This window comes from Capricornis sumatraensis, chromosome 4 (genome assembly GCF_032405125.1).
Source record: "Capricornis sumatraensis isolate serow.1 chromosome 4, serow.2, whole genome shotgun sequence".
Classification (NCBI taxonomy): Eukaryota; Metazoa; Chordata; class Mammalia; order Artiodactyla; family Bovidae; genus Capricornis; species Capricornis sumatraensis.
In genome coordinates this window covers 20,298,111-20,325,581 of record NC_091072.1, presented here as the reverse complement: position 1 = coordinate 20,325,581, position 27,471 = coordinate 20,298,111, and the positions used below count along the sequence as shown (strand labels likewise).

Below are 27,471 nucleotides of genomic sequence, written 5' to 3'. Positions count from 1 at the left end.
CACGTTCCCGGAAGTGGGAGGTGCCCGCTGGAGTTTGTGTGGTCGCCGCCGCGGGAACGCGAGCCCGGTAATTTTTCAACCGAGAAAGACGAGGTTTTCGGGCTTGGCCGGGTGAGACTGAGGGAGTGGAGGGCTCCAGCAGCTCTCTTCTGACGTGACACGCGACATGGAGGATGAGCAGACCCTCCCGCCTGGCGACGAGGCCGTGACTCCCGCTCGGCGCGCGTCTCCTGGGTCGGAGTGCGGGGACGAAGCCCAGCGTCCGAATCCTGAGGTGAGAATCCCCCCGCGCGCCCCTGAATTAAGAGGGTTTCCTGCGGGAACCGCAGCCCGTGCGCCCTGGGACCCTAGCCCCGGCCACCTTCCCTGGCCTCAACTCCGGGAGCCGTTCTCTGGGGGTCGTTGTCATTGAGCCCTTTCTAGTCGCAGGTACCGTCTGGAAGTAAGTCAACAGCCAGACGAACTGAGGTTTTAGACGTTCTGAGTGGGAATTCTGCTCTAAACTTTCTGAGTTAACAATCGGTTACACGTTGCTGTCGTCATTCCAGGTAGCCCTAGTCTGTAATTGACAGTTTATGTTTGTAGAAATCTCACCCTAGCTCTAAGTGTATCACTCCTTAAGACCTTTAAGGCCATCTCCTAGCCTTGGCAGAAGGTAACTGTGCCTGTTGGCTGGAACTTCGTCTCTGGTTTTTGGACCATTTTACTCCTGCTTCGTATAAACATAATGTATGAATGATGTTGTTAATGATTTTGACAGCTCAGTGGTAGATTCTACAGTGACAGAGTTGTAAAGACGGTCTTAAAACGTCTTTAATCATCTTCTTTGATAGGTATAATTATTGTCGACTAGCTGCAGACTGTAAATAATACCAAAACTGGTCATTTTCTATTAATAATATACAAATACTGAGTGCCTCGTAGTGTGGGTAGTTGGAGGAGGCGTCCAGACTTTTGCTCTTTCCACCTACAGCCAATTCTCCACATAGCAGCTGGAATAATCTTCAGTAACATGAATCTGACTGGGTTTCTCCCCTCCTGAATCTTCAGTTTGCTGGCCCCAGGACGTGGCTCCTTCCTTCATTGTTAGCTGTACCTCTTCCCTTTTGCTCTCAGTGGCCACCATCCTTGGTGTTATGGTGGGTGGCCTTTCTTGTTAAAGGTCTTTTGTGTGCTTTCTTTGCCCTGAGTCTTTGAACAGTTAGTTATCTGGTTCACCTTACGATGCTACTTTCAAAGAGGGCTCCATATCTCTTCTCTCTAAAGAACCATTTCTACTCCACCATCCTTCTTCAGTTTAAGATACTGTCAATAACATCGTCATGTGAGTTGGTACAAAAATAATTTTTTAAAGTTTATGTTTAATGAGAGTAGCATGATTGAATGCACTTTACTTTATTTAAATGTCTTAAAACTTTGAGCTAAAAAAAAAAACAAACTTTGAGCTATTAGTGACTCAAGGCCTGAATCTGTGTTCCTGGTTGGTTTTAGTGACTGTCATATTTGGTAAAAACCTGTTGTTGGATGCTTTTAATAAATGATGATACAGTCCTTTTGTTTTCAGGCTGAAGTAAGCAAGTTTGGATTTCAGCTAAGTAAAATTTCATTATCCCTTATATCAACAAAAGTGTTTTCATAAATGAATAGGTTTTTAATGAAGTAGCTTCAGATTTCATCAGAACTCTTCTTTGGGAAGGATTTTAATCAAGTTTAATTCTCCTTTTAATTTCTTTAATGTGTAGATTCAGAGGCTTTTTTAAAAAAAATAGGTAATGTGCAGGGGTGTTTTGGGCTATAAAATAATGGAAATGTTTCCAAAACATCTATTTCCTAAATGTTCTTGCCACAGAAAAGGTTTCTTTTGATCATGGTTGCTTCCATATTGTAAAGATTCTCTCATTTGAGATACAACCTATGTAACCATTTACTGGGACATGTGAAAATTGCAAAATGTCACAGTATCATGAAGTTGAATATTCCTTCCTATACGGTGGAGTCTGTCCTTTCCTCATTGTATGGCTGATACTTTATGGCATTGGACAGATGGACTCAGACATTGGGGAGGGTGCCGTTGTCAATCCATGTATTACGTGGTAAACTAACCTTGTGTTTTTGTAGATTAATAATACATATAGGGTTTTAAATACTTTCTTTCTGCTTCTTAGTGGATTGTCTTGAATAACTTTCTTTGGAAGTTTGTGTAGACTGAAATTTGTGAGAACTGCACCTTGACCGTGTCCTGAACCTCACTGAAGGAGGAGGACTAGAGTTGGACCCAGGGGAGGAGACAAAACTTTCTTTATTGAAATCATGATTTATAACATGTTTAGAAGAGGCCTCTTACATGTGGGTAATTTTTATAACTACAGTTCTAGATAAAAATGAAGCATGTGAGTAGGGGAGAGGACTTAACCAAAGAGAAAAGTCATTTAAATTGACTGAGACATCTGTTTTGGTAGGCAAACTGTTGTTCAGTGTAGAACCTAAATTTTAACCTGATTGAAGATGGAGTTTAAAATTCACTGTAAGTATAAAGACAAAGGATGAATTAGGAATCCTGATTATATTCTAATGATAAAGTAGCCAAGCATTGCAAAATTTATTATTGAAAGCAAATTATTTTCTTTACCTTTAGTCAAAGATCTGTGAAATAAGGTTTCTAAAACATTTGTTATCAAGTAACTTCAATATAATTATTCTTCACTTTACAGACAGTTCATACATTGGAATTCCTGACCTCTTCCTCAGAGGAGATGGGAATATTTCTAGCACTGTCTGCTAAACGTGTGTTACATTAAATGAAGAGCTAAGAGTGAGAAATAATCCCTGAGTCATCAGGATTGGTTCTGACTCGGAGACTGTGTGTGGCCTTTCCATGGTTATCCTTCCTTAATGTGTAATTAAAGTTCCCATGGGGACAGTATGGTAAACTATAACTAACAAGTTTTGTATAGATTGCTAGTAAACTCCAAAGTATTTTTGAAAATTCTGGAACATACCTAATATTTATGACATTGCATGTGGAAAATAACTTGTAAATGAATCTTTGGAGCTCAATATTTTAGTAATTTGGGGGTTACCTGTGGCGTGATTAGAGTCGAATTATGTCTTTCTCAACTTGAATTTTAATTTAAGAAAGGAAGAACAATTTATAATGTAGTAGGGATTGGGGGCAGGAGGAGAAGGGGACGACAGAGGATGAGATGGCTGGATGGCATCACTGACTCGATGAACGTGAATCTGAGTGAACTCCGGGTGTTCGTGATTGACAGGGAGGCCTGGCGTGCTGCGATTCATGGGGTCGCAAAACTGAGCGACTGAACTGAACTGAACTGTAGTTCTCCTGAATATCCCCTCTGTGTGTGTGTGTGTGTGTGTGTGTGTGTGTGTGTGTGTAACTTTTGGAAATTGTGTGTTTTGAAACAATGTGTTTTCATCTTTGCTTTGGGTAATAACATGTTTTGGATTAGATTTCTGGCCATTTTATTTTTATATTGGCCAGTTTCTGTTAACTTTGTGAAATGAAGTCAGGCTAAAAATTCTCAGGAAGACACTCATTTATACGTGTTAAATGTTGTGAAAGTTTATTTAAAAAATGGTTCATTTGTAAATTTAAAAATATTGTTTGTGAAAAGGTCTAACCTTCAGTCTGTGATGGTAATGTTTATTGATAGCCATGGTAGGTATGGATTTTTCCATTTTGGTGATGCCAGTGGTAAAGAATCTGCCTGCCAGCACAAGAGTTGTGGGTTCAATCCATGGGTTAAGAAGATCGCCTGAAGAAGGGAATGGTAACCCACTCCAGTTTTCTTGCCTGGAACATTCCATGTGGATAGAGGAGCCTGGTAGGCTACAGTTCATGGGGTTGTGAAGTGTCAGATACCACTGAGCAACTAAGCACATGGTGTGTGTGGCATTGGAAACCTGATATACTTGATTTCATTTAATCCTTATAATGATGTCTCTCACCTACTATTTATCATTACCAATACCAAATACCATTTGAGATACTTATTATTATATTTTGAAGATCAGAGGCTAATAAATAATTACCCAAGGTTATGCAACTAGTAAATAATCAGCTGGGGGCTCTGTCCTGAGGTTATTCTGACTCCAACACCAGGGCTCTTTTTTACTTCTTTTCCTGTATGGAACCTCGTGACTCAGAAGAGAGCAGGGTAAATTGTTCTGGAAACACATCTTTCTTCTTCCTATGCCCTTTTATTGGACATTCAGTACAAAGAGGCCTTAATCTTTAAGATGCTTATACTAACTGTAAACTCTGTATATACCCATACTTTATTTTTTTGTAGAAAAAGCAACGGTATAGACTTGATGGCCAAGAAACAAAAGCATCTACGTTGATTACCTCCAGTGCAAATGATTTCAGTGACCCAGTTTACAAAGAGATTGCGATTACGAATGGTTGCATTAACAGAATGAGTAAGGAAGAGCTCAGAGCCAAACTTTCAGAATTCAAGCTTGAAACCAGGTAACTAAAAATAACTTTCAAATTACAAAAGTAGTACACGTTCATCCTAGAGAAGCTTGAAAACATTGACAGAAATCATCTGTAATGATTAGTTATCAGCTGATTAGTTATCAGGATTTTTCATGGGTAGGATTCCTTTTCAGTGGTAATTTCAAAAGGAAAACAAAAGATTTCTAACAGTCACTAATTGGTGATGTGACCAAAATGTCTTCCTTGTCACTTCCCATTAGTTACAGTTTTTAGATCCTCTTATTTTTACTACCATTTTCTATTTGCTAGCCCCTCTAGGACTCAACCAAGTTATCTGACGAACCAGTGTGACTGCCTTTGCCCACCATAGTTATCTGTTTAGAACAATCTTGTCCCACCTTCTATTTGTGGAACATATATTTTAAAAATAACTGTAGGAACTTCCCTGGCGGTCCAGTGATTAAGACTCTAAGCTTCCACTGCAGGTTCAGTTTCTGGTTGGGGAACTTTGATACTGCATGCCACGAAGCATGGCCAAAAAAAAAAAAAAAAAAAAATCTGTAAAACTGAATCTCCTAAATCATATTTTACCCATGGTAAATTAGAAATCTAATTTGAGTTAAGAATCTATTGACTGTGGCAGTGTTCTCCTGGACATGGTTTATTTTAGGATGTCTCCTAAATGAATTTTCCTAGTTAAGTAGCTAAGGGGCATTCAACTTTATATAGTAGGCTCATGTACTTTTAAATTCACATGGAGGTTTTTTTTTTTTTAAGTTATCTAATTTAAAAAAGCCAAAGAAAGGAAAGAGCATAATAAATTTAATTTGCCTGAATTTTTATATTCTGAAATTTGTGTTTGGTCAGTAGAATAATTCAGTATTAATTTCAGGTTTTGTATCCTGTATGTTATCTTATTATATAAGGCAACAGGGCTAGGTAGGCGGTGTATGCCAGCAAAGCTTCTGGTGTGAAAGACCAACATACAGTTTATATACTGTACAACAAAAATGAAAAATTATATGTGAATGAAAATATTGATGCCATATTAGATGTTCTGTTTTAATTAGTTGGCTGCTGACTTAGCTCTGATTCCTGCTTTCTTTACCTTCATTTTGGCTAACATTTGCTAAATTAGGCTGTGACTATCAGTGTTCAACCCAGTGCCAGCAAGTAGGAGTTCACATTCTTGTCTGTAAAATTCACCTGAGAGTTCATTTTATTCTTATTTTCAATAGAGGTGTAAAGGATGTACTAAAGAAGAGACTGAAAAACTATTACAAGAAGCAGAAGCTGATGTTGAAAGAAAGCAATTGTGCTGACAGTTACTACGATTACATTTGTATTATTGACTTTGAAGCCACTTGTGAAGAGGGAAACCCACCTGAGTTCATACATGAAATAATTGAATTTCCTGTTGTTTTACTGAATACTCATACCTTAGAAATAGTAAGTGAATTGTTATATTTTAATTTTTGTTTTAGCAGCAGCTGTTCTGGGGTTGACTAGTAAGGTGGAGGATTCCATTTGCTGATTTAGTTAGCGTTCTAAAGAGGGGGTGTTTGCTCTGGATTCTTCCTTAATAGATGGGCTATAATAATTCCAGAGTCTGCTGCTCTCCTTTTCCAGTAGCTTAAAAAAACACAAAACCCCCTGATGCCTAGCCCTTGTCCCAAAGATTAGTTGTTCTGTGGTGGGGCCCCTAGTATCAGCTTTTTTTTTTTTTTTTCTTTAAAGCTCAGTTGGTATGTAGTCAAGGTTGAGAACTACTGCAGTAGACTACTGTATACTCTGATCTATAAAAATGCTAAGGTACAGAAATTACCTTTCAACTTAAAACTAGTTCGCTTTCTAATGAAAAGTTTATGGGTGAAGCAACTCTTGTAACCTTGGCTTTTGAGCCATGTGACATACATTCATTGTTAGCTCAGGAGCTCAACAGGATCCCTCCAAATAAATGCCATTTGCCTTGTAAAATCTGACCAAGGATTGTAACAGCTCATCTATACAGAGGTACCACTTTTATGGTTTCCCCAGTTGCCACACACTGGGAATAAATATAAAAAGGCTTTGTGCATTAAAATACACAGCATTTTTTCCTTTGTGCCATTGGAAGCCTCTTTAGTTATAGTCTTAATCAGTCCATTTAAATAATTCCTTGTCCAAAGCAGATTAAAGGTCAGTAAATTAAAAGGCTTCCCTGCTAGCTGAGCTGGTAAAGAATCCACCTGCAATGCAGGAGACCCTAGTTTGATTCTTGGGTTGGGAAGATCTGCTGGAGAAGGGAGAGGCTACCCACTCTAGTATTCTTGGGCTTCCCTGGTGGTTTAGCTGGTAAAGAATCTGCCTGCAGTGCAGGAGACCTGGGTTCAATCCCTAGGTTGGGAAGGGATCAGTTCTCCAGGTTCAATCCCTGGAGAAAGGAACAGCTACCTACTCCAGTATTCTGGTATAATTAAAAGAAAAAATGACAGCTATGAAAAATCATCTTGCGTAATTCACTAGGTCTTACTTTCTCAGTGATGGATGAGGTGCTTGCCACTCTCCTCCCACATTAGACATGATGATTCATTGCTTTCTACTGTGTTGTTCCCATCACATTGTTGTTATTGTTCAGTCACTCAGTTATGTCCAACTCTGAGACCCCATGGACTGAAGCACACCAGACTCCCTGTCCTTCACTATCTCCCAGAGTTTGCTCAAACTCATGTCCATTGAATCGGTGATGCCATCCAACCATCTCATCCTCTGTCATCCCCTTCTCCTCCTGCCTTCAATCTTTCCCAGCATCAGGGTCTTTTCCAATAAGTTTGTTCTTTGCATCAGGTGTTCAAAGTATCGGAGCTTCAGCTTCAGCATCAGTTCTTCCAATGAATATTCAGTATTGATTTCCTTTAGAATTGACTGGTTTGATCTCCTTGCAGTCCAGGGGACTTTCAGGAGTCTTGTCTAGCACCACAGTTCAAAAAGATAGATTCTTCAGTGCTCTGCCTTCTTTATGGTCCAACTCTCACATCCATACATGACTACTGAAAAGGACTGTAAGGACCTTTGTTGGCAAAGTGATGTCTCTGCTTTTTAATATGCTGCCTAGGTTTGTCATAGCTTTTCTTCCAAGGAGCAAGTGTTTTTTAATTTCATGGCTGCAATCCCATCACATACAGACTCATCATTTTTCATACCATAAAGAGCCTTAGCTTGATCCCACTTCCCTGACAACTACCCTGTGTCTTTGTTCCTCTACAGCAGATTTCTTTATAAAAGTTATATACTTGTCTGTCTCTGTTTCCTCCCATTCTCTTAAATCCCCACCACTTGTAGATGTAAGTTATGTATTCCATCCCATCACTCCACTAAAATCACTCCTCAGTGTCATCTTTGACCTTTACCTAAGTCCTGGTGGAACTGACCATTCTCTCCTTGAAACACTTTCTTCAGGAGACTGCCAGTACCCCTCATTGTCCTATGTTTTTGCCAGCCTCACTGGGTTCCCTTTTACAATTTCCTTTGCTGTTTCCTCTTCTTCCAACTTCCTAGTATTGGATGCCATAGGTTCAATCCCAAGTCCTCTTCTGTGTATATACTTTCTCCCTTAATGAACTCACCTATCATCTGGTTCCATAGCTCTTAAAAATTCCATAGAAACTGGTATCTTCTGAATATATATTTCCAACCTCATCCTCTATCCAAAATCCAGGCTGTCACTTAACATCTCTACTTAGACATCTAAACAGCCATCCTAACGTGTCCCAGACTGAATTTACTGTAAACTTGTTTTATCTTCAGCCTTCCCTGGCTTGAGGGCTGGCAACTCAGTCTTTCTGCTTGCTCAGTCCTGAAACGTTGGCGTCATCCTTGACTCCTATTCTTCGCATCACACACCTAGGCTATCAGCGGCTCTTGTCTCTTCTGCTTTCAGAGTGTATCCAGAACCAGCCACTTAACTGCCTTGCTATGACTGTAGTTTGAGCCCCATTGATTTCTTCTCTGGGTTTACTGCATTTGTTCACCATTTAACCAGTCTCTGTTTCTGTCTAAGGGCTTTCCTTGATAGCTCAGTTGGTAAAGAATCTGCCTGCAATGCAGGAGACCCCGATTCAATTCCTGGGTCAGGAAGATCTGCTGCAGGAGGGATAGGCTACCTACTCCAGTATTCTTGGGCTTCCCTTGTGTTCTTGTTCCCTACAGCCAGTTCTCAGTTTAGTGACCAGTGAAAGTGAAAGTTGCTCAGTCGTGTCTGACTCTTTGCAACCCCATGGACTATACAGTCCTTGGAATTCTCCAGGCTGGAATACTGGGGTGGGTAGCCTTTCCCTTCTCCAGGGAGTCTTCCCAACCCAGGGATCAAACCCAGGTCTCCTGCATTGCAGGCGGATTCTTTACCAGCTGAGCTATGAGAGAAGCCCCTTTAGTGACCAGAGTGCTCCTTATAAAATATATAGTTTCATTCCTCTGATCACAACCCTTTTATGGCTCCCCATTTAACTCAGAATAAAAGTGACATTCCTTTTACAATCTGGCCTCTAGTTACCTCTGATTACAGCATGTTGACCTGCTTGCTGCTTCTCAGAAATGCCAGGCATGCTCCACCCCCTCACCTCCCAGAGCTTTAGCTGAAATTCCTTTCCTCCAGAGATCTTCCTGCTAATTTCCTTCCTCCCGCCCATCCTTCCAGGCCTTCCTTAACTCTTGCCTTCTAAATAAAGTCTAACTGGTTCTCTGTTCAGTCTGAACACCCCCAGACACCAGTGTTTCTGATCCCTCTTATCTACTCTTAACTTTTTAAGAACCTTCATCACCTTTTAACTTACTATGTAATTTATTTAAGTAATTATTCAGTATTTGGTCAGTGAATGCATAGTTAGTTCTGTGGCATCATTCTGTTACAAATGTTAAATAATACCAGCTTGTAATGGTAAGATATTGTATTTTTTTAAGATTTTCATATAAAATTATGAAATAAAATCCTGATACTTAAAAGGATAGACTTCATTTATCTAAGAAATCCAAGAAGTAGAATTTTTTCTTTTGAAATATGTCTGATAAGTAAAGGATGTCTCTTAACTTTAGAAGTTCAAATGTTCTTTGCTGTTCTTTTACTCTTTTACAATTATTAACTATTGATAATTCATCTGCTTAATAAACAAGTGTGTAAAAAGAATTTTGTAAGCACTATTTTTTCTTAAATTTTTAATCTTCTATTATAAGGAATTTTCTTTGTCTTTTCCTTCGTAGCTAGCTAGTATTAATAATTGCTGCCAATAAATCTTTAAAAGACTTTGAAATTGTCCTTAATTTGAACAAGTGACTTAGTGTGATCTGGTTTAGGGAAGCAGCACTGGGCTAAAGGAAGAAGCACTTAGATCTGAGCCTGATAATAACAGTTCTGTCCTTACTGAGTTCACAGAGTTGTTGTGAGCACAAAATAAGAATGCAAACCTGAAAGCTTCTTCAAGAGGTTAAACATTGCTAAAATAATTAGTGCTGTTAATTACCACTCTTTAAACTGCTACATGCCATATTGTTAAATTTTGATTACTCAGAATTCAGCTTAATGAAATCTTAATATAAAAATAAGATCTAATTAGGAGTGAATGAGAGCAGGAATCTGAACTAATTTATTGTAACTGAAAACTGGCATTTCTTAAACATACTTTCTGTTATTTAAAAAGCTCTTAATATCTTCAACTGGAGGTTGCATTAATAGGCTTTACATTTCCAAAACATTATAAGCAATATCATCAGCATTTTGCTCCTCTGGTTAAAGTTTGGTTTGAAGACTTCAGATACTTGTTCTATCTTAAACGTTTGTAAAGTGTGAAACATAATTTTTTAATTAAAAAATTAGAGTAATTTGGGAATAGGGCATTATCCTTAAATTGTTAAATCTGTAGTCTCTGCCTTAACCACCTGTAAGGTTACAACCCAGTGTGGCTGATGTTGTCATATATTATTTCATGTATCTTAAGTCATAGAAATACTTCAATTTGCTGTTCTTCTCTTGTAGGAAGATACGTTTCAGCAGTATGTGAGACCAGAGATTAACACCCAACTTTCTGACTTCTGCATCAATCTAACTGGAATTACTCAGGTTATCATTCTGTGTTCCTTTTTCTAGAGTTTGAAGGAAGTTTTGAAATTAGGGATTTATTTCATAAAAATTATTGTTGTAAACAATTAAATGTGAGACTTTCCTTTCTTGGTAAAGATCTTTTGCTTTGTAATACTTAGGAAAGCACATTTTATACCTGATAAGATATTTTTCAGCCTTTCCTTTTAAAGTGTTGTAATGATGAATCGAAGCATTTCATTTGTTTGGAGCATTAGTGAAGAAAGAGTTAAGTTACCATGCTGCACTTGGGGATGAAGTTTTAAAATATATCTGTTTACAACCTGATTTTATATATAGTGTAATTTTTTTTAGGTCTCTGATTTTTGGTTGTATTCTAATGTGGCAGGCCCTTTGTCCATTTACTTAGTTGCTGTATTCATTTGTTCAGCAAATATTTGAGGGTGTGCTGTATATCTGCCGAGCTACAAGGGATACAGAAATAGTCAGGATAGTCTCTCTCCTCAGCTCGCTTAGCAATTGTAGGTTGGGGGGGACTGACACAAAAAAAACAGTGGTCACAGTATGGTTAGGATTACTGACAGTCAGTGTTTCCTCACTGTGTCATGGGCCCCTGTAGAAAGACCTTTCTCTGACAAATGGAACGGAGGACTGTCCTGGGCAAAACTCAAGTTGGTGAGCTTGGGCAGAGTCATGATGGGTAAACAGATGTAAAAGAATGACCGGGCATTTCAGGTGTGAAGGGCAGAACTTTTAAGTGGTTCAGGATGGTTCAGGTATCTTATGGGCTGATGAGAAAATGGTCACAAATAAAGCTGAAGTAATAGAGATGAGCTATATCACGAAGGGTCTTATGTGTCATTTTTGTCTGGAAAGCCTTGGGGAGTGTTTGGAGGATTTTAAGTATGAAAGTGATGTGGTGGATGATTTACATCTTAGGAAGATGGATATAGTATGTTTTGGAAAGATGTGAACTTTAAGATGCAGAGATACTGTAAAGGGCCAGGGCTTTCAGCTAAGAAGAGATTGCCCTTTTCTCCCCTCTGGAGAATCAGGAAGCCACTGGGTCGAGGCCTGAAAAAAGAGAATGCCTGCGGATGATCTTAAATCTTCATTTGGGGACGATTATATACTTCAGTTGAAAGCAGTTCCTAATATTTGGCTATAAACAATTTTTAATCGTCTTACAATTGGAATTTTTGGTGAACCTTAGCCTAAGAAACCATAGAGTTCAAAACATCATAGATAAGACTATGTTCTGCTCTTTCATGTCCCTCCAGTGTTTGTATGCTGAGTATTTTGTAGGACTGCATGTAACTACTGGGATTTTTATGTATTTTACATTCATATCCTCAGGATCAAGTAGACAAAGCCGATACCTTCCCTCAGGTACTGAAAAAAGTCATTGACTGGATGAAACTGAAGGAATTAGGGACAAAGTATAAATATTCCATATTAACAGATGGGTAAGTATTTAGGAAATTTATCTTAATCTGCTTTTTAAGATTAAAGATGTCCTTATTCATCTAACTTTTAGAATAACCACAGAAAATATTATTTCCTGAAGGACCCCCCACAGCAGACAGTAATTTTCCTTTCATATCCTTATCCTTAGTTAAATTTTTAAGTCCTAGCAGTCAAAGCTTTTGACTGTGTGGATCACAAGAACCTGTGGAAAATTCTGAAAGAGATGGGAATACCAGACCACCTAACCTCCTCTTGAGAAACCTATATGCAGGTCAGGAAGCAACAGTTAGAACTGGACATGGAACAACAGACTGGTTCCAGATAGGAAAAGGAGTACGTCAAGGCTGTATATTGTCACCCTGCTTATTTAACTTATATGCAAAGTACATCATGAGAAACGCTGGGCTGGAAGAAGCACAAGCTGGAATCAGGATTGCTGGGAGAAATATCAGTCACCTCAGACATGCAGGTGGTACCACCCTTATGGCAGAAAGTGAAGAGGAACTAAAAAGCCTCTTGATGAAAGTGAAAGAGGAGAGTGAAAAAGTTGGCTTAAAGCTCAACATTCAGAAAACGAAGATCATGGCATCTGGTCCCATCACTTCATGGGAAATCGATGGGGAAACAGTGTCAGACTTTATTTTGGGGGGCTCCAAAATCACTGCAGATGGTGATTGCAGCCATGAGATTAAATGACACTTACTCCTTGGAAGAAAAGTTATGACCAACCTAGATAGCATATTCAAAAGCAGAGACATTACTTTGCCAACAAAGGTCCGTCTAGTCAAGGCTATGGTTTTTCCAGTGGTCATGTATGGATGTGAGGGTTGGACTGTGAAGAAAGCTGAGTGCTGAAGAATTGATGCTTTTGAACTGTGGTGTTGGAGAAGACTCTTGAGAGTCCCTTGGACTGCAAGGAGATCCAACCAGTCCATCGTAAAGGACATCAGTCCAGGGTGTTCATTGGAAGGACTGATGCCAAAATTGAAACTCCAGTACTTTGGCCACCTCATTGGAAAAGACCCTGATGCTGGGAGGGATTGGGGGCAGGAGGAGAAGGGGACGACAGAGGATGAGATGGCTGGATGGCATCACCGACTCAATGGACATGAGTTTGGGTGAACTCTGGGAGTTGGTGATTGACAGGGAAGCCTGGCGTGCTGCAATTCATGGGGTCGCAAAGAGTTGGACACAACTGAGCAACTGAACTGAACTGAGGGGTCAAAGAGAGGAGCAAAAGAAATAACAGTCTGATCCAGGACTAGAAGAAGATTAAATATTAACATGCAAAATCTAAATGATTTTATTGTTTTTATCACTACACTTCTTGCTCAAAAAAGTCCAAACTCTTCAGTCTGGCTTTCAAGGCTCTCATCTAATCCCACCCTACCTGTGTAGCCTAATCCTTCTGCTGTTTCTCTTTTTCACTCCGGTCAGGCTGACAGATGAATCACGGGTTTATCCTTCCTCGGTGTATGCATGCAACTTTCCTCTCTGCTGGAAGGTTCCCTTCCTTCACTGTTTACTTCTTTATTACTCAAAGCCTACCTCGTGTTTTACTCCAAAGATTATAACTCATGTTGATGTCTCTGTTGAAGTCTTAGAGCCTCTGCGATAGGTACCATTCATGTTGGCATCTGACTAAATATTCTGATATCTAAACTTTATGTGTGTAAGATTTATGTTTGCAAGGAAATTAACAATCCTTTCAGAGCAAGAGGTTTTGCAACTTGAGAATCTTCCATATTGCTTACTATAGTGCTGAGCTTGAAACTATGCTTCATAAGCATTAGCTACATGAAAAGTATGGAGATGAGAGCAATTAAAACAGGGATTAAAAATGGAAATTTGTGAAAAACATTGATGAGCCTCTTTAGAAATCTATTACTGATTTTCAGGATAAATGAGGAGTGTCCCTGCTTAATTACACAGGTGTCTCTGTTATAACATGGTGTGTGCAGTTCGATAAAAACCTTGCATTCTGGGACAGATTGTTCAAAATCTATGCAATTTTGTAGCCAGAGGACTAACAAAACAGTAATTGATATACCTCCAGAAATAGTTTGGACAGTCCAGGCAGCCTGGGGTCTGTGGAAGTCACCTCGGAGGATGTTACAAGTACACAGAAGCCAGAGGATCATGGGGACAGGCACTTGTTTTTAATTTTCTTAAAAGTACTCCACTTGCCTTATGGCAGCTGAGTTAAGAATTTTTCTTTTTTCTTTCTTACTGAAGAGTATGATTTCAACTGCTTCAATTCTGACTCCTTTGGCTGAGGAAAAACTATGTATGAAGCAGCATAGTTACAGTCAGGATTCTTGATTTGTGTTGTAGAAGCATGTACTGTGGCAGAACAAATTGTGTTCTAACTACTTGATATCATCTGTGTTTCTCTCAAGTATTTTGTTCATTTGTTTGTAGTTTTTGTTTTATTTCAAAGCATACCCTCAAAGACCTTCCTAATGTGATAAACCTGGCATTAAAAGTAAGCTGGGCAGTTCTTTAGAGTTGTGAAAAAATGCTCAAGAGGATAGAGGGGAAGTTTATTTTTGAGTTATTGTTGAGAAAGAGAAGTTAGTTTTCTGAGCTTGATGTTATGTGTAAATATAAGAAGGATGATGTATAAATAAAAACAAATAGAATGACTTAAGAGCCTCATTTTAAAGAATGGTATAGCATGTATTTAATTCAGTTTTCTTTCCTCTTTTGACTCAAGTTCATGGGATATGAGTAAGTTCTTGAACATTCAGTGCCAGCTAAGCAGGCTCAAATATCCACCTTTTGCCAAAAAGTGGATCAATATTCGAAAGTCATATGGAAACTTTTACAAGGTAAGATTATTGATTATATTGCTCTTGATGATAAATTTATTATATTTTGCATGTACATAAAGTTGTAATTTACTAGGGACTTTTCACAGAAAAAGATCATATTATTATTCAGATTCTAAGTAGTTATATTCATGTGAATTTAGAAAAATAAGCTATCTTCCTCACTCAACCTATTACTCAAACAGAGTAAATGTATATGTATTGTTGTTGTTCAGTTGCTAAGTCATGTCTGACTTTGTGACCCCATGGGCTGGGCTTCCCTTTCCTTCCTTATCTCCCAAAGTCTGCACAAGCCCATGTCCACTGATGATCTTTAGTAACAGAGATTTGAAACTGAAATATATGGCTTGCTTCTGGAACAAACAGTTCATACTGATTTTTAATTTTAGCAAAGTTAATATGTGTGTGTAGTGTGAATTTTTAAAAATACTAAATAATATTCCAGGTCTTAAATAGTCTTCCCCCATGGCCCTTACCAGTACTGGTTCCATTTCTCCCAAACACTTGAAGTTTTTTAAGCTATTTCTTCTCATATTTAACCTTCCTATTTCTAAATTATATATTTATGCTATTTCTTGAGTTTTCAGTCTGAGTTATCTGTTGAGTTCTTGCAGTGGACAGTGAAGATTTAGCTCCAATAAACAGCCCCCATTCCTGCCTATCCTTCCCCCTCCCTGCATCTTTCTAACTCAGTCACATTAGCTCTGTAATCATTATTCAGTGTTTACATTTCTAATGACTGTGGAGAGTGTTCACAAGTTTCAATCAGATTGTTTGCTTTTTTGGTTGTTGCATTTTAAGAATTCTTTATACATTCTAGATGTTAATCCCTTTTCATATATGTGATTTGCAATTATTTTCTTTCATTCTGTGCGCTGCCTTTTCCCTCTGGTGATAGTGTCATTTGATATGTAAAAATTATAAATTTTGTCAGTCAATTAAAATAATACATTACAGAAAAATACCATGCAAAACAATTAGTTTGGGTTAAAACAGTAGGGCTTCAACTTAACTGTTCAGAACAATGTATTTCCTTTCATAAATAAGTTACAAAGCTGTAAACTTTTTGTTTTATGGACTCCATCTGTTTATATATATTTTAATCTAAAACACTAAGATCTTTTTTTTTCTAAGTCTGAGAATTTTATTTGCTTCATTTGATCTAGGAGTATTTGCCCTTTGCCTGAATTTTTACTATCTTGCCTATTACTGTTAATTTTCGGCCTCTTTATTTTCCACTTCATTGAGACTTACAAAATACTAAAGAATTATTCACTGAGCTGTCCATGTTTCAGGTTCCTCGAAGCCAAACTAAGCTGACAATAATGCTTGAAAAACTCGGAATGGATTACGACGGGCGGCCTCACAGTGGTCTTGATGACTCTAAGAACATTGCACGAATAGCAGTTCGAATGCTGCAGGATGGATGTGAACTCCGGGTCAACGAGAAAATGCATGCGGGACAGCTAATGAGTGTGTCCTCTTCACTACCAATAGAGGGCACTCCAGCACCACAAATGCCACATTCCAGAAAATAACAGCATTTTTGCCCTTTTGCCTGTGGATCATTCACTGTAACTGGAGCTGCTACAAAGAGGTAGCAGATGAATACCTATTGAATTAGTCCTGCAGTGCAAAATTTAAGCACCTTAACATTTAAAATCTTATTACAGTAATAGGTATACACATACATATGTGAACAGATTCTGTGGGAGGGCATATTGAATTCCTTGTCACCAGCACTTTTGATATGAGCAGTATTTGTTACACAGTAACAGTTCCTGCTTAGAATTGAATTTTATAATTTAAGGTGTCCAAGATGTGTTTCTTTGGGTTTAAAATGCAAAGGTTTATTGGCTCTCCCCTTGAATGTCATATCTTACTGATGTTAAAATATATGATGTATTTCTACATTAACGTCATTAGATCAGATCATTTCTTCAAATGCAGAAAAGATCAGAAAGGTGGGCCTTTATCTACTAGCCTTTGGGTTTTAAGAATATCAGAGTCCTTTTGATTTTTGAAGCTTATTTGTGAACATGAGCTGTGAGTGGTAAATTTCATAAAGAACTTAGTAAACATATCTGCCTGTGTTTTTTTTTCGTTTGTTTTTTCTTTAATTTATAACTGGAAGGCTCGTGATAGGTTATAGGGTCTGATTAAAAATTCAGTTACTGATGAGGTCAATGGAAAGTCAAAAGAAAATATCATATAAAGGAATATAAGGGCTACAGCTTGAAGTTTATAATATATAGATAAATCATTGAGGTCTTGGATTTGGTTTTTTGGTTCTTCTCCCTCTTGTGACATATCTGCCCTATTTCTTCAATCTAAGAGACCATGCTTTGAATTAAGACTTTCAAGGTCACTACTTAATTTTGCATTTGTATTCAACATTGTGAGTGAGGTTAATAAAGTCAAATAATATTTTCTACCATATCTTATGTTTTTATTGTTAAAAAACTGATTTTACATAGTGAGTGACCACCAAATGTTGAAAAGTTAATTCTTAACTAATTCTGAAAATGAAAATGTATTTATATAGTTGAGAAAGTAAAATTCCCCTAATCTAGAAATACTTATTTTCAGAATTGGATTTCCCACTGTAACTTTCCTGGAACAGTTTCATTAGCACTGCTTCTTTTCATTCACTTCGTAATAGTAATTGTGATGCTACTTTATTTTGATGATTTATACATTGTAATCAAATAAATTTTATAGAGGTCTTCTAACCCTGATGCATAGGAGGAAAGTAGGCATTTTTCTTGGTATAAGACTTCTCCACAGAATGCTGTAGGTTTTTAACTTAAATGAATTCCTGCCTCTGAGGAATTATAGAGTCAGCATAATAAAGAATTAGAGGATAACAGCGGAGAAGGCAATGGCACCCCACTCCAGTACTCTTGCCTTGAAAATCCCATGGACAGAGGAGCCTGGTAGGCTGTGGTCCATGGGGTCGCAAAGAGTCGGAGACGACTAAGCAACTTCCCTTTCACTTTTCACTTTCATGCCTTGGAGGAGGAAATGGCCACCCACTCCAGTGTTTTTGCCTGGAGAATCCCAGGGACGGGGGAGCCTGGTGGGTTGCCGTCTATGGGGTCACACAGAGTCGGACACGACTGAAGTGACTTAGCAGAGGATAACAGCACAGTGTATGTGATGCCCTTAGACATACAGATTATAGTAAAACAAGGACATCTAGGTGTCTTCAGCTTAAACAGTAAATTCTTGAGGCGAAAGGGATATATGCTAAGATTTTTGTTAATCTAAATAACACCATGCAATATACCATGAAGTATTACTGGACGTTTTAAAGCATTTCCTTCAAATACACAGAGGGACTGTGCCAGGGCCAAGTATTAATATTCAGAAACAGCAAGTCACCAGCAAGGTGTGGATGCTGGAATGTCCAGTCACACGCCCTAGGCAATTTTTCCACATAGCCGCATCACTGTAGAATTCAGATTCATGCCACAGCAAAGTTGGAGTCCTCTCTCACCAACTTTCAGAGGTGCTCACAAGAGCTGAAGTTTGCAAGGGAGAAATCTGAGGATAGCAAAGAAATAAATTACCTTCCTCTTTTGTTTTCAAGTCCAGCTGCTAATCTCTTTGCCTATTTTTCTTTTTCCAAGTATCAACAAGCTCATTTTATATTTCTTATATATATATATTGATTTCTTTTTAATACTTTCAACAATATAAGCTGTCAGTATCCTTTTGGCTCAACTGAATGTTTTATCTGGTGATGCTTTACTGTCTTGACTCTTTCTTTTTAAATCTATTGAGGAATAATTGACAAATATGTATATATTTAAGTATAAACATGGTGATTTGATACACATTGTGAAATGGTACCAAGATCAAGATAATTGGCACATACATCACCTCATATAGTTAGCTTTTTTTTCTTTTTTTGATGGTGAGAATGCTTGAGGTCTTCTCTTGGCAACTTTTGAGTATTCAATACCATATTATTAAGCATGGTCACAATACTATACTTTATGCCTTGGAAATTATTCTTTGTATAACTGAAAATGTGTATCCTTTGACCTATGTTGCCTCATTTCTGCCATCTTCAGCTCTTGACAACCACCATTCTATTGTCTGTTTCTATGAAGTTGGCCTTCTTTTCTTTTTCTAGATTCCACATATAGGTGATACCATAGTGTTTGTTTTCTCCGTCCGGCTTGTTCCAGGTAAACTTCCAGGTTGATCCACATTGTCTCAAATGGTAGGATTATGGCTCAATAATATTCCTCTGTGTGTGTGTGTGTGTGTGTGTACCATTTTTTCCCCCCACGGTATTTTTTGAGTTCCCTTTTGACTTCTTTGAGCTGTTAGTTGCTCAGAAGTATATGTGGTAGTTTCCAGTTATATGTGAGTTCACTTATGTGAACTTGCCAGTTTTCCTTCTGTTACTAATTTCTAGTTTTCATACCGTTGCAATCAGAAAAGATACTTGATATGATTTTAGTCATCTTAAATTTGTTGAGACTTATTTTGTGACTTTACATATGATCTATCCTGAGAATGTTCCTTGTGTGCTTGAGAAGAATATGTACAGGTAATACCTCAGAGATGTGTGGGTTTGGTTCCAGACCACTACAATAAAGTGAGTCATGTGAACTTTTTATGTATGTTTACACCGTAGTCTACTAAGTGTGCAATAACATTATGTCTAAAAAAATTTAAACATGGTATTGCTAAAAAATACTAGTCATCATCTGAGCCTTCAGTGACTCTTAATCATTTTGTTGGTGGAGGATCTTACCTTGATGTTGATTGCTGACTGACCAGGCTGGTATCTTGAAGGTTGGGGTGGCTGTGACAGTTTCTTAATAAGAGGCAGTAATGAAAGTTTGCCACATCAGTTGACTCACAAATTATTTCTCTGTAGCATGCAGTGCTGTTTGACAGCATTTTATCCACCTTTCAAAACTGGAGTCCTCTCAAATCCTGAAACTGCTTTATCAACTAATTTTATGTAATATTCTTAAATCCTTTGTTGTCATTTCAACAGTCTTCACAGCATCTTCACCAGGAGTAGATTCCATCTCAAGAAACCACTTTCTTCGCTCATCCATAAGAAGCAATTTCTTCCCCATTGGTTTTATCATAAAATTTCAGCAAGTCACATCTTCAGGCTCCACTCTTAACGCTAGTTCTCTTATTATTTCCACCACATCTGCAGTTACTTCCTCTACTGAAGTCTTAAACCTCTCAAAGTCATCCAAGAGGATTGGAATCAACTTACAAACTCCTGTGAATGTTGATACTGTGACCTGTTCCCATGACTCACAAATGTTCTTAGTGGCATCTAGAATGGTGACTCCTTTCCAGAAGGTTTTCTATTGACCCTGCCCAGGTCCATCAGGGGAATCCTCGTCTATCACAACTATAGCCTTCAGTTCAGTTCATTTCACTTGCTCAGTCATGTTAGACTCTTTGCGACCCCATGAACCACAGCATGCCAGGCCTCCCTGTCCATCACCAACTCCTGGAGTTCACCCAAACTTCTGTCCATTGAGTCAGTGATGCCATCCAATCACCTCATCCTCTGTCTTCCCCTTCTCCTCCTGCCCTTAATCTTTCCCAGCATCAGGTGGCCAAAGTATTGGAATTTCAGCTTCAGCATCAGTCCTTCCGATGAACACCCAGGACTGATCTCCTTTAGGATGAACTGGTTGGATCTCCTTGCAGTCCAAGGGACTCTGAAGAGTCTTCTCTACTTCCACAGTTCAAAAACATCGATATCTTCGGTGCTCAGCTTTCTTTATAGTCCGACTCACATCCATACATGACTACTGGACTAAAGAATGACTTGAAATATTCCTTGTTTCATGAGCTTCAGAATGGATGTTATGTTGGTAGACATGAACACAATGTTGAATAATACTGCTATTACTGCATTGGCAATGAGTGGTAATATCTTGAATCTTTCTGAGCAGTAGGTTTCAACAGTGGGTTAAAAATATTCAGGAAACCATGCTGTAAGTGTGTTGTCATCTAGACTTTGTTTTCCATTTATGGAGCACAGACAGTAGATTATCGTTCTTGAGGGCCATGGGATTCGGGGGACCGTAAATGAGCATTGGCTTCAACATTTAAGTCACCAGCTGCATTTAAGCCCCTAACGAGAGAGTCAGCCTACCCTTTGAAGCTTTGAAGCCAGGTATTGACTTCTCCTCTCTAGCTATCAAAGTCCTAGACAGCATTATCTTCCAACAGAAGATAGTTTTGTCTGCAGAGAAAATCTGTTGTTCAATGTAGCCACCTGGACTAATTAGCTAGCACTTTTAATTTCCCTCAAGAACTCTTCATTTGCATTCAACTTGACCATTTGGTGCAAGAGGCCTAGCTTTAGGCCTCTCTCCGCGTTTGTCATGCCTTCTCACCAAGCTTAATCATTTCTAGCTTTTGATTTAAAATGAGAGATGCAGGACTGTTCCTGTCACTTGAACACTTAGATGCCATTATAGGGTTATTAATTGGCCTAATTCAATATTGCTGTGTCTCAGACACAGGAGAGGGAGAGAGATGGAAACAGCTGGTCAGTGGAGCAGTCAGAACACAGAACATTTACTAAATTTGCTGTCGTACTACCCATAACAATTACTATATTAATATCAAAGATTGATCAATGAATATAATAACAAATATAATAACTGAAAAAGTTTGAAATATTGCAAGAATAACCAAAATATGCCCACAAAATGAGCAAATGCTGTTGGCAAGATAGCACCAATAGATTTGCTTAACACAGGGTTGCTACAAACCTTCAGGTTGTAAAAACTGTAGTGTCTGTGAGGCACAATAAAGCAAAATCCAAAAATGAGGTATGCCTGTATTCTGTTGGATAGAATGTTTTATATATATGCGTGTGTGTGTGTACATGCTGGGTCTATTTGATCTAAAGTATCATTCAAGTCCATTATTGTTTTATTGATTTTCTGTCTGAATGATCTATACTTTGTTGAAAGTGAGATATTGAAGTCCTCTACTATTATTGCATTGCTGTGTATTTTTGCCTTCAGATCTGTTAATAATTGTTTAATATATTTAGGTGCTTGAGTATTGGTTATGTACATATTTACAATTGTTATATCCTGCTTAAATTAATTCAGACCTGTTTATCATTGTATGGTGACCTTTGTCTTTTGTTACAGCTTTTGAGTTAGTCTGTTTTGTTTGATTTAATTGTGGCTACTCCTGACTTTTGTTTTCTGTTCTAATAGGATATCTTATTCCATCCTTTTACTTTCAGCCTATGAGTGTCCTTATAGCGCAAGTGAGTCTCTTGTAGTGAGCATATAATTCAGTCTTGTTTTTACATCTATTCAGCTACTCTTTTTAGTTGTAAAAAATCATTTACATTTAGAGTAATTATTGACAGATAACAGCTTACCTCCATATTGTTCTTTGCTTTCTGATTGTTAAGTGAGCCCTTTGTTCCTCTCTTTATGTTTGTCCTTGTGAGTTGATGACTTTTTGTAGTGGTATGCTTTGGTTCTTTTTATCAGCAACTGATGTCCCAGAAATCACGGGACAGAGTTGTGACCGAGGCCTGGGAGTCGGGCACAGAGCAGTGCCAACCCTGGTTCAGTATATGACAAGGCGTGTGGCATCCACCCGTGGAGAGTGGGGCACCACTGCATCTGGGCCCCTTGGGGGCAGGTCTCACTGAAGTGCGGTCCCAGGAGCAGATGCATTGGGGCCACTCCAGACATTCCTGCTGAAGACTGTGCAGTCCTTGACAGCAGAGGCTGCAGGTGTCCACAGCAGGGAGCTCACTGGGGTTCTCCTGCTCTCCTTTCCCCATCAAGTGATTCCTCTGAGGGCATCCTTCCTGGAGCCGAGATGCTCTGGACTGGGGAATGAGCGGACGCAGCTGAAATGTTTCCTTCACAGTTCCCTTCACTGTCGGCTGTCCCTGCTCTTTGAGCTCTGCACAGGTTTTGCTGCTGCTTTGTTGTAATCCAGATCTTTCTGTGTTTTAAGGAAACATAGCTTCCCTATTTTTATTGATTTGTTGTTTTTGTGGAGAGAGAAGTGTTAGTGCCTCCTAGCCCTCCAGCTCACTGGTGCTCCCTCCTCACTCATTTTTAAGTGCTCTGTTGAGTCTCTGCCCCCTCCTCATGTGTGATATTCCCTGTATCAGATGGACTTTTGGGGTTTGGGGGTTGAGACTAATTGTGCCTGTTCTGATGAGAGGATCTTAAACATCAAGAGTACGGGTTTTGAATTTTTGTTGTGATCTCCTGTTTTTAAAATACTCAGTACTGCTAATTCTTGCAAGGAAAATGCTTACTCTTAAGCAGTTTCGCTGTTTAGTATTCCAGAAAGTCAACAATATGAGGGATATTTTATAATCAGTTTTTGTTTTCTGTTAATGACATTATACTATATACTGCTGCTGCTAAGTCACTTCAGTCGTGCCCGACTCTGTGTGACCCTACAATATTAATATTTATTATTTACAAACACTTTTTTCCTAATCATTAGCTACATTGATTGCCTTGTTCTCCATTTTTCACTTATTGTGACATATTGATATACTGGGTTTCTGCTGTATTACTTTAAATCCAAAACCTTCAGAACCAACTGAGGTGAATAAGGGAGCACTGTATTTTGCCTGTGTTTTGTGTTCTTTAGGTAAAATACTTCAGAACAGTTGCTGTGGAAAAAAAAAAATCTGTTTTCTGAAGTCTTTCATAAAGATAGACCTGTTTAACCTGCCTCCCAGGGGCAGGTTTCTACCTGGGTTGAAGTGAAAAACTATGGGAATCACTAAACTGGTACCTATGAGAAGGGAGACGGTATCTTTGAAGACTAGTTTAAATGGTCATTTTTTTTTAAAGCTCAGACCAGTTGACCTGCTGGCTTTACTACATGTTCATAAATATTACATCCAAAATGATCATGCAAAACACAGTAATATAAAGGCGCGAGAGAGAACTGGTCATAAAGTTACTGAGGAGAGGAAGAAACGGTGGTCACGATAACATATGTGTTTGGCATGGGCTGTGGGTAGGGTCACCAGAGAAACTCCAGGCCTCCTGTATAAGCGCGCCTGTGTGTGCTGGGGAAGCCTGATAGGATGTACTGCATTTTGAAGGAAGCCTTTCAGTTTCTAAGTTACAGTGAAGGAGTATAAGCTCCTTGAGAGCAGGGACTATGACTTCCACATCTTTGCACAGTGACAGCTACAACAGTGTGTGAGTTAAGAAATGTTCCATATATAACTGAGTCCATTGTTAATAAGTGAATGGTAGCATTAAATAACTTTTTTTCCATAATACGTAGAAGCTTCCTCTTTCTTCTGCACCACAAACTGAACCTGTATTTCAGACTTCCCTGCTCCTACAAACTTCCAAAGCCCATAAACTTATAAAGTGTATTATGGAGTGGGTGTCAGCAAACTACCAATCCCTGGGACAAATGTGGCCCACGGCCTTCAAACTAAGTGTGGTTTTTATATTTTTAAGCGGTTGAAAAAAATCAAAAGGATAAGAGTGTTTGGTAGCCCAAAATTATATGGAATTCAATTTCAGTTCCTTTAAAGCTTTATTGGTTTATTGGAACTCAGCTAAGATGCTCATTTGTTACATATTACCTGCGACTCCTTTTGTCCTGCAATAGTGGGATTGAATAGTTGCAGCAGAGACCACCTGACCAGCCAGGATGAGACTCACTGTCTAGCCCTTTGCAGAAAAAGCTTACTTACTCCTACCCCTTGATCTAGAGCAATATGTAAGTTCCATCAATAAATGAGGAGTCAACTGTGGTGAGTGATAGCCTAGAGCTGAATGTTCAGATATAATAAAAATCCTGATTTTGAACACTGAAAGCGTGTTAATCCATTGTTCAGCATGAAGCCTATAGGCTGCACAGTTATCACCTCCATTTTACAGATGGAAAAATTGAGGTACAGAGAGGTTGACCTGCCAAAGTTTAAGTAGTGGGAGTTTCAGACTTGGGGAGTCTGCCTTGAGCCTTTGCACTGTACCCTTTTTCTATGGCACCTCCCCTTACATATTTCAGCTCCTTTGATGTTCTGCGAACAACTAGGTAGTCCTACATTGCACGAACATCTTCCTGTTACAGTTTTGCTTTTATTTTTTTGGCTGTACTGTGTGGCATGTGGAATCTTAGTTCCCCAACCAGGGATGGAACCTATGTGCCCTGTAGTAGAAGTGCAGTCTTAACCACTGCACCCCTGGGGAAATCCCCCTGCTGCAGTTTAAATTAGATATTTCCAGTGTCTGATTGTACTAAATATTACATATCAGGAAAGCATTTGATGTTCATTCTTTGGATGGAACAAACATACAAAATATTGTTAATTTCACAGATGACAAAGCTTTCAAGGCTTGTCAGGGATGGGGGTCAGTGAGGAAGGGTAAAGATTTATGTTGACCATTTTTCCTTTTGTTCTCAAGGCAAAGTGTATGATGAGTCTATAATGAGACATAATGGTTAAAGGGCTTAAGCTTGGCTGATGAGGGGACTGAAGGTAGAGGTGGTGGTTTTATGGATTCTGTATCAAGACTTGCATAAGAGACTGATGATTCTGAGGCTTTAAGCTAGATCTGCTTTTGGACTTCTGAGTGAGTATTCTCAAGGAAAATTTACTTAGGTTTCTTTAGAGTGAATACTAGTCAATCCTTACATCATATAGTATGATTCTTTAGGGTCATTAAGTCATGCAGTATGATTTAAATCATGTAGTATAAATCATGTAGTATGATCAAGTGGGGGATACCAATCCTTTTCCCCCTGTTGAATAAGAAGGCATAGGAGAAAGCATTTGATTTCCCATCTAGGTGGTGATGGCAGATGGGTTAGAGGTTGGACCTTTTGCATATGTCCATTCTTGCTGACCCTGCTCCTTCCAGTATCAGCCTACTTTCCCTTTGTATTATTTTTGTCAATGGGACCATGATTATCACAGTCACATAGGCTTAAAACTTCGGAATTACTTGTGGTCCCTCTCCCCTTTTATCAAATTGTCCTTTGATTATTTTCCAGTCACAGTATCCTTACTGCAGTCTCCGTTTCCATCCTAGCTTCTCAGACTTTTGCTAAAATTGAACTGACTCTTCTCTTTTCCTACATTATACTGTCATTTAAAAAAAAAAAAAAAAAAAAGCTCCCTAAAATGTCTCTCACTAATCTCAGAAACCTTCACGTTTCTCATGGTGCAAGAGCTAGCTCTTGGTTGGCATTTAAGACACTCCACAGTCTGGTTTTTAGCTACCTTGCGACATTTATAGTAGCTATCTACTCTGGGCTAATGGTTCTGCCACTCACCGTCATAGCTGCATCACACCAACAGCATCCTCTTTCTGTCCCCACAATTTAGCCCATCAGTTTTGTTCTCTTGATTCTCTTTTTGTTAAGACCCAATTTGATTTCAGTTTTCTTCCCAGACCACCCTGACCTTTGGCAATAACTCCTTCTATTTGTTCACTTTAGTTTTGTCATAGTCACTGGATCCTTAATTTGTGCTACATGGAGCCATGTTTATCTCAGTGTTTTTTCTGTTTCATAAGGGATGCTCAATTAAAAATAATGGTGGTAATGAGTACCTTTTCCTAAAACTGCAGAGTAAAGAGCTTAAGTCTTGACTCAGTTCAGTTCAGTCCCTCAGTCGTGTCTGACTCTTTGTGACCCCCTGGACTGGTGCACGCCAGGCCTCCCTGTCTTGATTAGTCTCTGGTCCAAAAGGAGTTATTGCTTGGGCAGAATTACAGAGTTCCTCTTACAGTGTTCCATAAATCAGCTTTTAGAGAAGAAATGTTTAATTCCTGTCTATGCATGACTTTCCCTCTAGGTGCCAGGAAAAGCAAGCAAATGCAAAGTTGCTCAGTCTGTGCACTGCTGATAAACATCTGCTCCAACCACCCTTAGCCTTGAAAAGGTCATTGCTAACCTTTCTTCTGTCTAGAACAGTGATTTGCAAACTTTATTTGCCCAAATACTCCCTAATAGTTTCTTAGAAATCATCTTAAAAGGAAATTGTTCTTTTCTACATTTAAAGCTGTTCCTAAGTATAAATATTGGCAAAAGATAGAATTTCCAGCATAGTATAAATATTGACATTTTAAAAACAAAACATTGCTCTTTCAAATATATCCAATGCAGGCAAAATATCTTAGAAATTTAATGCCATCAGCCATATAAAAGATAAAGATATTGAGAAATTTTATATCTTTGTTTATTCTCTTTGAATTTGTATTTTATTGCAATTTCCCCACAGGATTTTATCCTATAGATTACTACAATAATGCCTAGATAGAATCCAAAAAATCAAATTGTGAAAATGTAGGGTCATGTTATAGCTATTATAATGAAAGAAAAAAGAATATTTTAGTCTGTATTATCACACAAGGGACAAAAGTAAATGTAGTGACATTTATTGTACAGACTGACCATTCACTGAACTGAGAAAGGCCCCACCCCATGGCTTCCCCAGAGAAGCCTGCACGTTTGGGAATAAGGGGCTGGACTGGAAGGAGGGTCCGATTCTGTTAGATCAGATTCTTATATTCTTGGACTTTGTTGTCATAGGAGTTTACTAGATATCTTTATGTCCAAAAGTAGTATTGATTACACTATCATACATCTTTGCCAAAAATATA

The 27,471-nt window shown here is 38.6% G+C and overlaps 1 protein-coding gene across 1 annotated transcript; it reads left to right on the top strand.

The window, feature by feature from the left end:
• Positions 1–64: 64 nt before the first annotated feature.
• ERI1 (exoribonuclease 1) lies at positions 65–16,983 on the top strand. Its single transcript, XM_068971628.1, has 7 exons — positions 65–274; positions 4,314–4,492; positions 5,701–5,911; positions 10,470–10,553; positions 11,889–11,998; positions 14,716–14,830; positions 16,126–16,983. The coding sequence occupies exons 1-7, from the start codon at positions 167–169 to the stop codon at positions 16,366–16,368; spliced, it is 1,050 nt and encodes a 349-aa protein (XP_068827729.1). The 5' UTR covers positions 65–166; the 3' UTR covers positions 16,369–16,983.
• The last annotated feature ends 10,488 nt before the right edge of the window (positions 16,984–27,471 follow it).

Bases quoted from the DNA above. Each gene is read 5' to 3' on its own strand.
- ERI1 (XM_068971628.1), top strand. From the start codon at position 167: ATGGAGGATGAGCAGACCCTCCCGCCTGGCGACGAGGCCGTGACTCCC. The intron at 5,912-10,469 runs GTAAGTGAATTG...CTTCTCTTGTAG, and splicing joins ATACTCATACCTTAGAAATA to GAAGATACGTTTCAGCAGTA. The intron at 14,831-16,125 runs GTAAGATTATTG...TCCATGTTTCAG, and splicing joins CATATGGAAACTTTTACAAG to GTTCCTCGAAGCCAAACTAA.